The sequence below is a fragment of the Humulus lupulus genome, chromosome 2 (assembly GCF_963169125.1).
Source record: "Humulus lupulus chromosome 2, drHumLupu1.1, whole genome shotgun sequence".
Classification (NCBI taxonomy): Eukaryota; Viridiplantae; Streptophyta; class Magnoliopsida; order Rosales; family Cannabaceae; genus Humulus; species Humulus lupulus.
In genome coordinates this window covers 289,851,830-289,864,738 of record NC_084794.1, presented here as the reverse complement: position 1 = coordinate 289,864,738, position 12,909 = coordinate 289,851,830, and the positions used below count along the sequence as shown (strand labels likewise).

The window sequence follows — 12,909 nt, the reverse complement described above, 5'->3', positions numbered from 1 at the left end:
TTGCTCAAGTTGATTTGGATGAGGTCCAAACTAAAAGTTTATTTTGGAGTTCAGCGGTGGTTTGTCAGGTTCTTGGGGCTAACCCGCCGTTTGTTGTTTTCGAAGGTTTTATCAAAAGAATTTGGGGTAAGCTTGGCATTGAGAGAATTGCTAGGTTGAATATTGGGTTCACACTTGTTAATTTTCGTGATGAAATCACTAGAAATCTGGTTTTGGAAGCTGGGGTGCTACATTTTGACAGGAAACCAGTGATAGTGAAGCCTTGGTCTACTGATTTGGATACTTTGAAGGCAGTGAAGTCAGTTCCTGTTTGGGTTAGATTTTGTAACGACCCACTAATCTAGACTAACTGGACCATTATCGAAACTATACATAAAACTTACATTTTTACGAAAATACCATAATTTATTGAGTAACTTGAAAATAAGAGTTATTTACAAATAAACAGAATACTAAGAAGGATTTTGGGATCCCATTGTCTTTAAAACAAAACAAGATTTAAAATAAAAGACATTACATAATAATGCGGAAAATACACATAAAAACCATAAAAACATAAAAGGAGACTATATCCTCGAATCGAATAACGCTCGGCCCCTTGACTCCATTCATCATCGATACACATTCTCCAAGCGTCACGAATCTTTCCGCCTCTAAACTTATTTTCCTGCACATAAACAGAAAGGAGTGAGCCTAATGCCCAGTAAGGAAAATCTAACACATAGTCATATACATAATTTCATAAGAAAACATAAAGACATATCATAACACATAATTCACTTATTATAATGGCCATTATTACTTGGGGTCCCATAGACTAAACAAGCTTATGCCCATGAGATTAGTGGGGTCCTACCAGCTAAATAGGCTTATGCCCACAATCCTTTTGGGGTCTTGTTAGTCAAATAGGGCATATGCCCAAGCCTACAACATACACATGCACAACATATTCATAACATACCCATATCATATCATAACACAAAAGATAACATAAACATAAACATATATATTCTAGCCTATTTTCCTTACCAAAGTTACCGAGATTATGGACTGAGTTGGGATTGTTGGAACACTCCTAAAACCATAAGAAAGAGTAAGTCTAAAGAAAGGAGATGAAATGAAAGAGATGGAAAGACTAAACCATAGAAAACATACTTACCAACTTATATGCTTAAAAGCTTGGATTCCCTAACCAAAATAAGAATAAGGTTAGGGGACTGAGTAGAAGGTTTTGAGAAAGGAAATAACATAAAATTACAGAAAAGAACTAGAGTTTTGGGTTTACCTCAAAGATTGCAAGATCAATCTAACATCCACCGAAATACTATAGCACTCACTTACTTCCCAAAGTGTTTTGATAAGCTTATGATGTTTAAGCTTATAGTTTTTCCCCAAACCAAGTGTTTACACTCTCACACTCACTTAACACTAGCAGCCTCTGAACTTAGAGCAAATGGTGAATAATGGCTGGGTACTAGGTCCTATTTATAGAGTTTGGGAATGAAAATATCTTGATTTTACTTGAATAAAAATAATGGCTTTTTAGGTGAAAATCATTTGAATAATCGTTCAGCAGAGGCTGAAGACTCGTTCAGAAGATGCTGGACTGTTGAAGGAGTTTGAATGGCTGAAGGGAAAAGAATTCAAATGTATTTGAATTCATGCTGGTGGAGGCGATATATCGCCCCCTATAGGCGATATATCGCCTGGACCTTTGTTCCCGAGGCGACCGTGTATCGATTCGTGTTTTCCGTATCTACGTGCTGCGACATATCGCCCCCTATAGCTGCGATATATCTGCATACGCTGAATATTTAAACACGAATTTACACATTTTTAGCTGAGTTTGAATGGAGTAAACAGCCTTGACTAAGCCCTCAACGTGCTCAAAGCTGCTGACTGACCCTATACATTCAAACTTTTACCCTTATTTAATTTAATCCTCAAAAATACTTAATCCTTAATTACCATTCAAAACATGTGCTTAAAATCCTATTGGTTGATGTCTAAACCTTATAATATAATAATATAATCCTTAATATCAGACACATTAATCAAACCTTAGGTTATACTTAATATTCTTAAACTATAGGTTAAACTTAGAAAATCTATAAGTACTACTATGAGTGTCCAAATAACTCCCGGTCTGAACCAAAAATCCAAAGTAACAATGATAACACTAAACATACTATAATACTACTAAACAATTAGCTAAGTAAAGTTCTTGGACTCTACAGATTTCCAGGTCTTGGGCTGCAATATTGGGGCACTAAGTGCTTGAGTACGATTATGGCTATGTTTTCTTTGATAAGAAACCCATTATCATGAAACCGTGGGATGCGACCACTGACTTTAAGAAGGAGGATGTTCGGATGGTTCCTACTTGGATTCATTTAGATTATTTGGAATTGAAATACTGGGGGAAAGGTCTCTATTCAAGATCATTGGTCAGGTGGGGAAGCCATTAATGGTTGATTAAGCCATAAATTGAATTGTCCTCGTGTTCTGGTTGAAGTTTCTTTGACACAAGAATTTCCTGATGTTATTTCTTTTGTGAATGAACTAGATCAAGAGGTTTCGGTTGCTGTCTCTTATGAGTGGAAACCAGTGATTTGTGGAAATTTCAAGGGCATGGGACACCCTATGAAAGAGTGTAAGAAGCAGGTACACCAAAGGCAAGAATGGGTGGTTAAATTGGTTGATCATCACCAAGACTTGGTTACTAAGCAAAAGCAAAGTGTAGATGGAGAAGGTTTTCAGACAGTTACAAAAGGGTGGAAGTCAAAAGGAAAGGGAATACAAGTGAGCATTGTCACTAATAATACTTTTCAACCTCTATGTTCTTAAATAGGGGAGAATTTGAAGGATCCAGCTGAGCAGGGAAATACAGGAAGAGAGGGAGAGCCTCCTTATCCAAATGGATAGAATATTGAGATGGAATGTCAGGGGGATCAATAACCAAAACAAATAGAATGAGGTTAAGAAATTGATCTCAACTAAGAAGGTTGGCTTGATTGGTCTCCTTGAGACGAGGGTAAAGGCTCGGAAGTTGGGAGCCTTATATGTCAATATGTTTTCAGGTTGGTGTTTTACATCAAATAATGCGTGGCATGATGGAGGTCGCATTGTGATATGTTGGAATCCTTTGATGTTCCATGTGACTATTCTTAAGTGCACAAGTCAATTTATTCATTTATTTGTCTGTTCAAATAACAATAAGGATAAGTTTTTTTACTACATTTGTCTATGGATTTAATGATGAAGATGGTAGAGCTAGTTTATGGAGGGACTTGCAAGATTTAGTGGTGGTTCAACCTTTGTTAGTCCTGGGGGACTTCAATGATATCTTGGCAAAGGAAGACTAAATAGGAAGGTGGGTCAAATACAGTCAATCTCATAATTTTCAGCATTGTGTTGCGACCTGTCACTTGGAGGATGTCAAATTTAGTGGGAATTATTACACCTGGAGTAACAAGCAACAAGGTGATAATAGGATTTACTAAAAAATTGATAGAGTCATGGCTAATCAATCTTGGCTAAATCATTACACAACCGCTGAAGTGAGCTTTCTTAATGAGGGTCTTTTTTATCATTCCTCTGCATTACTCACGGTGTATCTGGAGTTTACTAGTGGAAAAAAACCATACAATTTTTTTCGAATGTGGAATATTTAACCAGGTTTTCAGGAGTAGATTCTTCATGATTGAAGGAGGCCTATTAGTTGGACAAGGATGTATAAAGTGGTTCAGAAACTTAGAAGACTTAAGGGTCTTCTGAAAGAGATCAATAAGTATGGATTCACTAATATTCAAGCTGCTGATTTGAATGCTTCTTGGGTCTTATCTGAATGTAAGGAGAATTTGATGAGGGATCCTTTTAATGCTACTTTGATAAAGTTGGAATTGGATGCTTGAAAAAATTATGCTGAAGTACACAAGTCCTACTGCTCTTTTCTGCATAAAAAAGCTAAAATTCACTGGATTAAAGAGGGGGATGATAATTCATCTTTCTTCCATGCGATCATTAGAGACAGAAGAAGTCAAAATAGAATTTACTCCACCACAACTGATTCAGGTGAGTGGGTTGATCAGCCAGGTATGGTAACTGAGGTTTTTGTTCATTATTATAAGCAGCTGCTGGGTAGTTGTATGGCTAATAGAAATAAGGTGATTACAAGTTTAGCTACTCAAGGTTCTGTCCTTTCTAGAGAGCAAGCTGAGAAGCTGATGGTGCCCTTCACTAGGGATGATGTTAAAAGAGCTCTTTTTGACATTCCTGGAAGCCAGGCCCCTGGTCCTGATGGTTATAGCAGCTATTTTTTCCAATATAATTGGAATATTGTTGGGAATGAGGTGAGTGATGAAATTCTATCCTTTTTGTAATTGGGGCAGATTTTAAAAGAGACAAATGCCACTGTTTTGACTCTTATACCGAAGTGCAAGTGTCCTGTTAATGTTAGTGATTACCGTCCAATAGCTTGTTGCAATGTGTTATACAAGGCTGCCACCAAACTGATTTGCTCTCAGTTGAGGTCTGTTTTGTCAGAGTTAATAGCTCAAAATCAAGGTGGGTTTGTAAAGGGGAGATCCATTGCTCACAACATCATGATTTGCCAAGATCTTGTTAGGCATTATGGGAGGAAATCTGGTAAAGCTAATTGCCTGATTAAATTGGATTTGAAAAAAGCTCATGACACTGTTGAATGAGATTTTATTTAAGAAATGCTTGAAGCTTTTAATTTTCCTAGTAAGTTCATTAATTTGGTTATGCAGTGTGTGAGAACTCCTAGATTTTCTCTTATGTTTAATAGATCCTTGCATGGATTTTTTGAATCTAAGAGAGGGTTAAGGTAGGGGGATCCTATGCTCCACTTCTCTTTGTTTTGAGTATGGAATATTTAACTAGGATCATGGAAAGGATAGGTCGAAAAGCTGATTTCAAGTTTCATGAAAGATGTGAGGGGCTTCAACTTAATCACCTTATTTTTGTGGATGATGTTTTACTTTTTCGTCATGGTGAGTTCAAATCCATCTATAATATGTTGCAGGGTCTAAAACTATTTTTTGAATCTTCTGATCTTCATCCGAATGAATTAAAGTCTGCCATCTTCTGTTGTGGCATGAACGTTCATGAGGTGCAAAGAGTATTGGATGCTTCGGGGTTTTGTAGGAGTTCTTTGTCGTTTAGATACTTGGGAATTCCCATCTGTTCCAAGAGAATTTTAGCGAAGGATTGTGAAGTTTTAATAGATAAAATGACAGCTCGAATTAGGTGCTGGAGCTCCATAAATATCTCGTTTGCTGGGCGAGTCACCTTAATAAATTTGGTGCTGCTTTCGATCCATTCCTACTGGAATCAACTTATGATTATCACTAAGAAGGTTTTGGAAAAGATAACAACAATTTGTCGAGCCTTTCTTTGGAGGGGTCAAGCTAACTTCATGGGACTGGGTAGTATTGCTTGGGAGCAAATTTGCAAACCAAAAAGAGCTGGAGGTCTTGGTTTCAAGGACTGTTCTGCCTAGAATATAGCTACTATTGGCAAGTATATTTGGACATTCTCTTAAAAGAAAGACAAGTTATGGGTTAAATGGGTGCATAATGTATATATCAGAGACAAGGATTGGTGGGATTATGCAGCTCCTATGCAGAGTAGTTGGTATTGGAAAAAAATTGTTAAGGTCAAAGATCAGTTTAAAAGTTTGGTTTCATTGCAGCAGGTTCTCAATGAATGGCTATTAGATCAGGAAGGGCTATCATTTGTTTTGCCCTATAGCAGACCGTGTGCATTGGTGCAAGGAGGTTTGGAGGAGACTAAATGTCCACAAGCATAGTTTTATACTTTGGCTAGCTATTCAGAATCGTTTGAAGACTAAAGAGAGACTTCAGAGATTCAATATCATTAGCAATTCAGATTTTCTACTCTGTGATGGTCATAAAGAATCAGTTGTCCATTTATTTTTTGAATGTTGCAACAGTTTGAATTGTCTTAGGCATGTGCAAAATTGGCTTGGCTGGCATGCAGATGCCACTTCTCTTTTGGCTATGTTACGATGGATTAAGAGAGCTAAAATCAGCAATTTCAAGAAGCTCATGTATTCTACTACAATTGCAGCTTTGATTTATCAGATTTGGCGGGATCGTAATGAGGTTTTGTGGCTGCATAATATTCGCCTTCTAATCTAATTGTACAGTCCGTTCAAGTTAATGTAAAGAATAGAATCTCTTATAGATGAGCTAAGAAAGTGAGCCAAAAGGATTTAGATTGGTTTGAGGGATTGTAATGGGATTTGTTGTACAGGTTTTTTAGTTTTTAGGCCTTGATTAAGGTGTTTTAGTTTGTATTTGATGTTGAAGTAATGAATTCTTCCTGATTCACCAAAAAAAAAAAAAAGTTTAAAAACTTCAATTATATTTTAGGTTTGCGTTACTTTTGTTTTTGTTTTTTGGGTTGTCATTGTTTTGAGTTGTTTAATTTTAGTTGTTTATAAGTTTCTAAGTTGGTATTTATAAAATAGAAGGCTTTGTAGAAATTTTTAGAATAGAAAGGTTCATTAGAGAATAAAAGTTTCTAAGGATTCATCTTTTATGTTAATGTAATTTATTGTGTATTTGAAATAATAAGAATTTTTTCAATTGAATTAATTTTAATTATGTTGGCTCCTCTAATGGGCGTACCTAGATGGATGAGTGAGAGATTGCAAATGTTGTCTTAGGTGTTCGTCATGATCATCGAAAAGGAGTTGGACGAGTAGTTAAAGGCAAATGAAAAGATGCCAGTAGTTCTTTCACTTCAACTGCACAATTGGCCAGCAGACAAGATTTGCCTCCTATAAATAATTTACCTCAATTTCAACCTCTGCCATTCCCATTTTCATTTCCAACACAACCACCAAATCCAAACGGAGATGGAGATGAAGGAGAAGCAGAAGAAGATGAAGATGAAGACCTAAGAGATGCATAATTTTTTCATATTTTAGAAGTTACCTTAGTTTAAGTAATTATTAGAAGACAAATAACTTTTAATAACATTAGAAAACAATTAACTTTAAATATTTTAGGAGACACATAACTTGAATGTTTAGATTTTCTATTAATAATCATGTCACTTAATTTTTTGTTTTTTTATTTATAATCATGTCATATAATTTTTAATTATTCATCATATATAATTTCATAGAAAATTGAAATTTTATTAAATAAATAAATATAAATTAAATCAAAATAAGTAAGTTATCATATTATTACATATAGAAATAAATTAATTAATAATAAAGAAATAAAAATAAATAAAGTATTAAGGAGGATTAATTATGCAATAAAATATTAGTCACATAATATTTTAATTAGTAAGAACAAATATCATCGTTGTTGTCTCGTATTAGCGAGGATTAAAGATCCTTTAGCGACGTACTTTATTGTAGTGTATGTAGCCATTAAAACACTTCCTTATCATGAATAATTATAAGCAATTCTATCATTTGGGTCACTTAGTACCCAATCCATAAAATCAAGTTCATACCAGAACAATAGCATCAGCATTTTAAATTATGTTCGAAAAAAAATCATTTTATTCCAAACCAATATATTCGGTCCTCGATTCTCTGTGTATAATTATTAATTTTTTCAAAAACAAATCTAACAATTTAAAGCCATATAAATGCAGTACAATATCTTTATAATCCTATCACCATTTAACATGCATACTGCATATATATATATATATATATTAATATTCGTAGAAAAACTTCCCCATATTTCCATTATATCCATGAAGGCAGCGCATTGATTGAGCCATTCATTTTGTGATTAGCGTCCCAATAAACGACATGAACCTTTTAATTAAATTCACAGTATAATTGAAAATAGTGTCATCAAAATTCACAGTATATACCGAAAAAAACACCAAAATTCCATATTTTAATTGTTAATACATTTATGAAAGGTATAATTGCATATGGATTTAGGCATTCATTTCGTGATTATCTTCTTATTTTTCTAAACCACCTCATCACGTCATAATACCAAGATATTGTGTATATATATATGTACAGAAGAGAGCTCACAAATCAAATGTTATTGTGTATATTTCAAAAAAATTGTTTGCTACCAAATAATAATACAGGAAAGATGAAGTTGTTTGAGAAAAAAGCTTTGTCATTGATTTACTTACTACTGATTATGATTTCATCATCACTCATAGAAGCAGCGAGAGTGAATCTTCAGTCTACAAATAATGGCAACAATGAGAATTCTAGCGGTGATGAAAAAATCGGAGGCGTATTCGTATATAAAACGACGGTTCAAATTTTCAACAATTTGGACAATCAAAACCAACTTACAGTTCATTGCAAGTCCGCTGATGATGATTTAGGTGCTCATGTTGTGGCCAACAATCAAGATTACGAGTTTAAATTCCGAATCAATTTTACGGGTACTACTTTGTTTTTCTGTGGTCTTACCTGGGTTGGTGGAACAGGATCCTATGATATTTTTAAAGCAAGCAGGGATTCATTCAGATGTGCCTCAAAGTGTGTTTGGAGGGCTCATAATGATGGAATTTATGGCTTCAAAGAGGGTTCAAATCAAACAACTGCTGATATTATTTACAAATGGTCTTAACAACTTCATCTTATGTGATGGATTCTTGCATCTCCAATTCTAGAGAATATATAAATATTTATGCTTTCAATAAAATAGATGCATTTGTTCCACTAAAGTATATTTCATTGTCTCTTGTTATGTAAAATTTTCTAGTAGAGTACGTATATTTCAATAAATATGTTTCTTTGAGTATGAAAATCGATTTTCACCCTTTTAGATTTATTCTAACTACATATATATATATGTATATATAAAACTATTAATATCCATACAAATACTACTATATATATATATTAATCTCCGAAAACATTAAAGAGAACTTGTCATAGATTGTAATGCATATATATATATATATATAGTCTCACATGCAATAAATTTTTATCGATAATTAATATAATATTTTTCATTTTATGAAAATTTCATCATTGCTTCATTCCCTCTTTCAACATTGCTTCATTCCCTCTTTCAACAAACAAGTTCCAGAAATCAGCATAAAAAAATTGGTTTGTTTCCATATATTATAGTATATGACTATATATAGTATAATATATTTAGTATAATACCTATTAAATTAGATATCGACCTCTTTATATAAAGGTAGATTATCAAATTTTTTTTTAAAAAAAATCTAAATTGTACAAAATAAATTGAAGAGTACTAGTGTATGTTTATTATTAATATAATTATTGAATTTTTTTTTTTTTTGATGAGATAAAATACAGGGTGGTTGAAGATAGAAGGTTCTTTTAAAATAAAAAAATAAAAAAGACAGAAAAAATTGTTAATGGTTAATTTTATATTATTTGATGAAAATTTAAAAGATGTGAATTTTGTGGAATGTTTATCAATGATGAGTAGGTAGCAATATATAACCACCATAGTAAAACCTTCAAAGTTCTACTATATATGTACATATTCATGTTTTTTTTTCTTCTAAATATTTCATTTTTTGTAGGAGATTTAAACTCTGTGTCTCCCTCCCTATATATACACACACACTTACCCACCCAATTATTCTGTAAATTTGAATTCGCCCTATAATAATAATAATAAAATCCATTTTATTCCTAGTCAATATACATGTATATATATAACTTATAAGGCTTGATTTTTCTAAAGACAGCCAATTTTATCAAGTTCACTTATTAAATCATTAATTAATAATATAACCAAATACCATGTATAATAAAGGAATAACCATTTAAACCATTTTTCTTATTTACATACATACTAAATATATAAACATTTAGAAACCCAACCCGTCCACAAATCTATAACAACAGTAACATATATACTTACTTATATTGAATATTTCAATAAGGATAAATATAGCATATATAACACGTTATATATCCATTACAATATTATATATAAATATACACAAACATTAGCCAAAAATATGACTATATATTATAGTATAATATATTTAATATAATACCTATTAAATTAGATATCGGCCTCTTTATATAAAATTAGATTATCAATTTTAAAAAAAAAACAAAATTGTACAAAAATAAATTGAAGAGTACTAGTGTATGTTCATTGTTAATATAATTAATAAAATATATTTTTTTGTGGGAGATTTAAACTCTGTGTCTCCCTCCCTATATATACACACACACTCACTCACCCAATTACGTTGGATTGGCCTAATTTCTCTTGGACACCAGAAACTATTTCTCATTTCACTTTTAATTATTCATTAAATTTGAATTCGCCTTATTACAATAATAATAATAATATAAAAATCCATTTTATTCCGAGTCAAAATAAATGCATATATATATAACTTATAAGGCTTCATTTTTCTAAAGACAGAAAATTTTATCCAGTTCACTTATTAAATCATTAATTAATAATATAACCAAATACCATGTATAATAAAGGAATAACCATTTTAACCATTTTTCTTAATTACATACATACTAAATATATAAACATTTAGAAACCCAATCCCTCCACAAATCTATAACAACAGTAACGTGTATACTTTCATATATTGAATATTTCAATAAGGATAAATATAGCATATATAACACACTATATATCCATTACAATATTATATATATATAAATATACACAAACATTAGCCAAAAATAGTAACAAATTTACAAAACGAAAGGCACTACTTGTATTCCATTAAACCTTAGACAACACTGTTGATGCAACAATTTCGCCTTTCTATATCTGGAGGTACTTGCCGATGAATTCTAATTCTCCGGTCCTTCTCTGATGGTGAAGAAAACTTTGTCGATTGTTGATCTGTCGGGGGTACCTGCAAGAAAGACACTCTGATGCCTAAGTCAGATTTTCAATCGCTTCATCTGAGTAAAAGCTCAGTATTTTATAGAACAGAAATGTTAGGTGGCTAGTTGGTTAAGCTTATCCCCCGATTGGTGGGAGGAATAATTGAATTTCCCTCCAATATACATTTGGATCAATTAAATGTGCAGAGGTCAGAGGCGCAGACCGCCTTTGACTCATGGCTTCTGACGTGGAGCTTCTGCAGGGTCAAAACAATCTGTTTCAATTTACCTAAAGTGGAATTTTTTTTTGGGCCCAACAGATGCCCCCCAGCCCAAGCTTAGAACAGATGAGGCATGCCTATTCAGTCGAACCTTGGGTCGCCTCTTCAACTCCAAAAATTTCGCCCAAAGCAGTCACTTCCCGTTAATTGAGGCAGGCCGTAGGTGCATGATCACATAGACCCCTGACATGCATCATTCAGAATTCAATGCACGCACCTTTACTGAGTATTGCACTCGATTATGGCATTTCGTTTCCCATTTTTTTGGTTCAGTTCAAATAACTTCATTTCAAAATTTTCAAACTTCATTTCATCCTTTCCAAAGAAAAACTCAGAAGAAAAAACCTTAAGATCAACCGTCCTTCCATTCTCGTAACCAATCTCCCAATTCTCCTAATCATGTCTTCACGTTCGTCTCCCGAGCCTGTGGACCGCGAAGGGTACAAAGCTGCATACAATCGCATACGCAAATCGTTTGACATTCCAGACAACGTCACAGTCCGAATGCTCACGGATTATGAGTTGAGAGAATGGTGATTTAAGGATGTGGTCAAGCCCAGCGACATGAGCTTGAGGCACATAGAATGGCTCTGATTTCCTCTTCCCACTCTGCTAGTGCAGATAATTTCAAATTCTGGAGCTCACATTTCTCAATTTCTCCCGAATGCTATTCAATCCATAGTTGGGGCTCAGATGATCGGAGCTCTCAGGAACGTTGACATTCAGTCAGATGACATCTATGCATGTTTCACTAAATCGACGAACAAAGCGATAGAAGGCAAGCCATGGAAAACCTTCTACCTTTCCCCGAAAAAATATTGAACAATCTTTACTGATTTCGATAGCTCCCATAGGAATTAGGAAAAATATTTCTTTGCAATTGGTGGTGCGTGGTACCCTGAATTTCTGCCTCAAGAAATTTTCCCCCTGGCCAAGGTTTTTTAAATAAAAGGTGAGTTCTGTTTTTACTTTGTTATTTCTCTTCCTTTGTGTAAGCATATTGCGTTTAAATGATTGTCCATTGATCTGGTCCTATGCGTTGCCATTTTATTTTATGTTCCATATTTCACGTGGCCTCAGGTCAGCATGAGTCTTCAGAGACAAAACCTGCTGGCAGATAAAGGACTCCTTCATGAGTCCAAGGAAAATGCCATTAGGATCAAAGGGGTAATGAACCCTTACTGTATGCAAATCATGACTCGGCTTTGTTTCATGGATTGAACTGATCTTGGTGCTATGCGAGTCAGAACACAGAAGAGCGACATGTCCCTTGCCAAGATCACGGCAACGTGTGCGAAGCAGTTGGGAGTGTTCTTAAAAAGGTATCCCCCTGCTTATTTGACTCTGCCATTATCAAAGACTAAGTATGAGAGGACGTGCTCTGAGACCTTTTCCGAATGTGCCAAGCGACAAGGGATTCCTGAGAGCAAGAAGAGAGATGGCTCTGACTTAGCTCCTACCGCAGAATCGTCTCTTGACAAATATGCTTTGGCACGCAGGTCTTGTCGTATACACGGGCAGTCCTCCACACCCTCGGAAGCTCTGTAGGTCCAACCTCTCCAACAGGTGCATCTGCCAAAGGACGCCCTGGGAAAGAGGAAGTCCCGAGATGAATCCTCTGACGAAGACTCGAAAGATGGAAAATGCATTTCGTCCAAGCTTCGGATTTTGAGAGGTTCTGCTTCTGCCGCTAGAGGCTCTTCTCTGACAATCCCCAAGCTTACACCAGGGAAGTTACCAATTGGGCAAGCTCTATCCTTACCCAAGATGCCTCTAGGG

At 34.4% G+C, this 12,909-nt stretch overlaps 1 protein-coding gene across 1 annotated transcript; it reads left to right on the top strand.

Annotated features, from left to right (window-relative positions):
* Positions 1 to 8,129: 8,129 nt before the first annotated feature.
* On the top strand, positions 8,130 to 8,621 carry LOC133815661 (S-protein homolog 6-like). Its single transcript, XM_062248474.1, has one exon. The coding sequence runs from the start codon at positions 8,130 to 8,132 to the stop codon at positions 8,619 to 8,621; it is 492 nt and encodes a 163-aa protein (XP_062104458.1).
* The last annotated feature ends 4,288 nt before the right edge of the window (positions 8,622 to 12,909 follow it).

What these genes read in the sequence shown, in the direction of transcription:
- LOC133815661 (XM_062248474.1), top strand. Translation starts at nt 8,130, where the DNA reads ATGAAGTTGTTTGAGAAAAAAGCTTTGTCATTGATTTACTTACTACTG.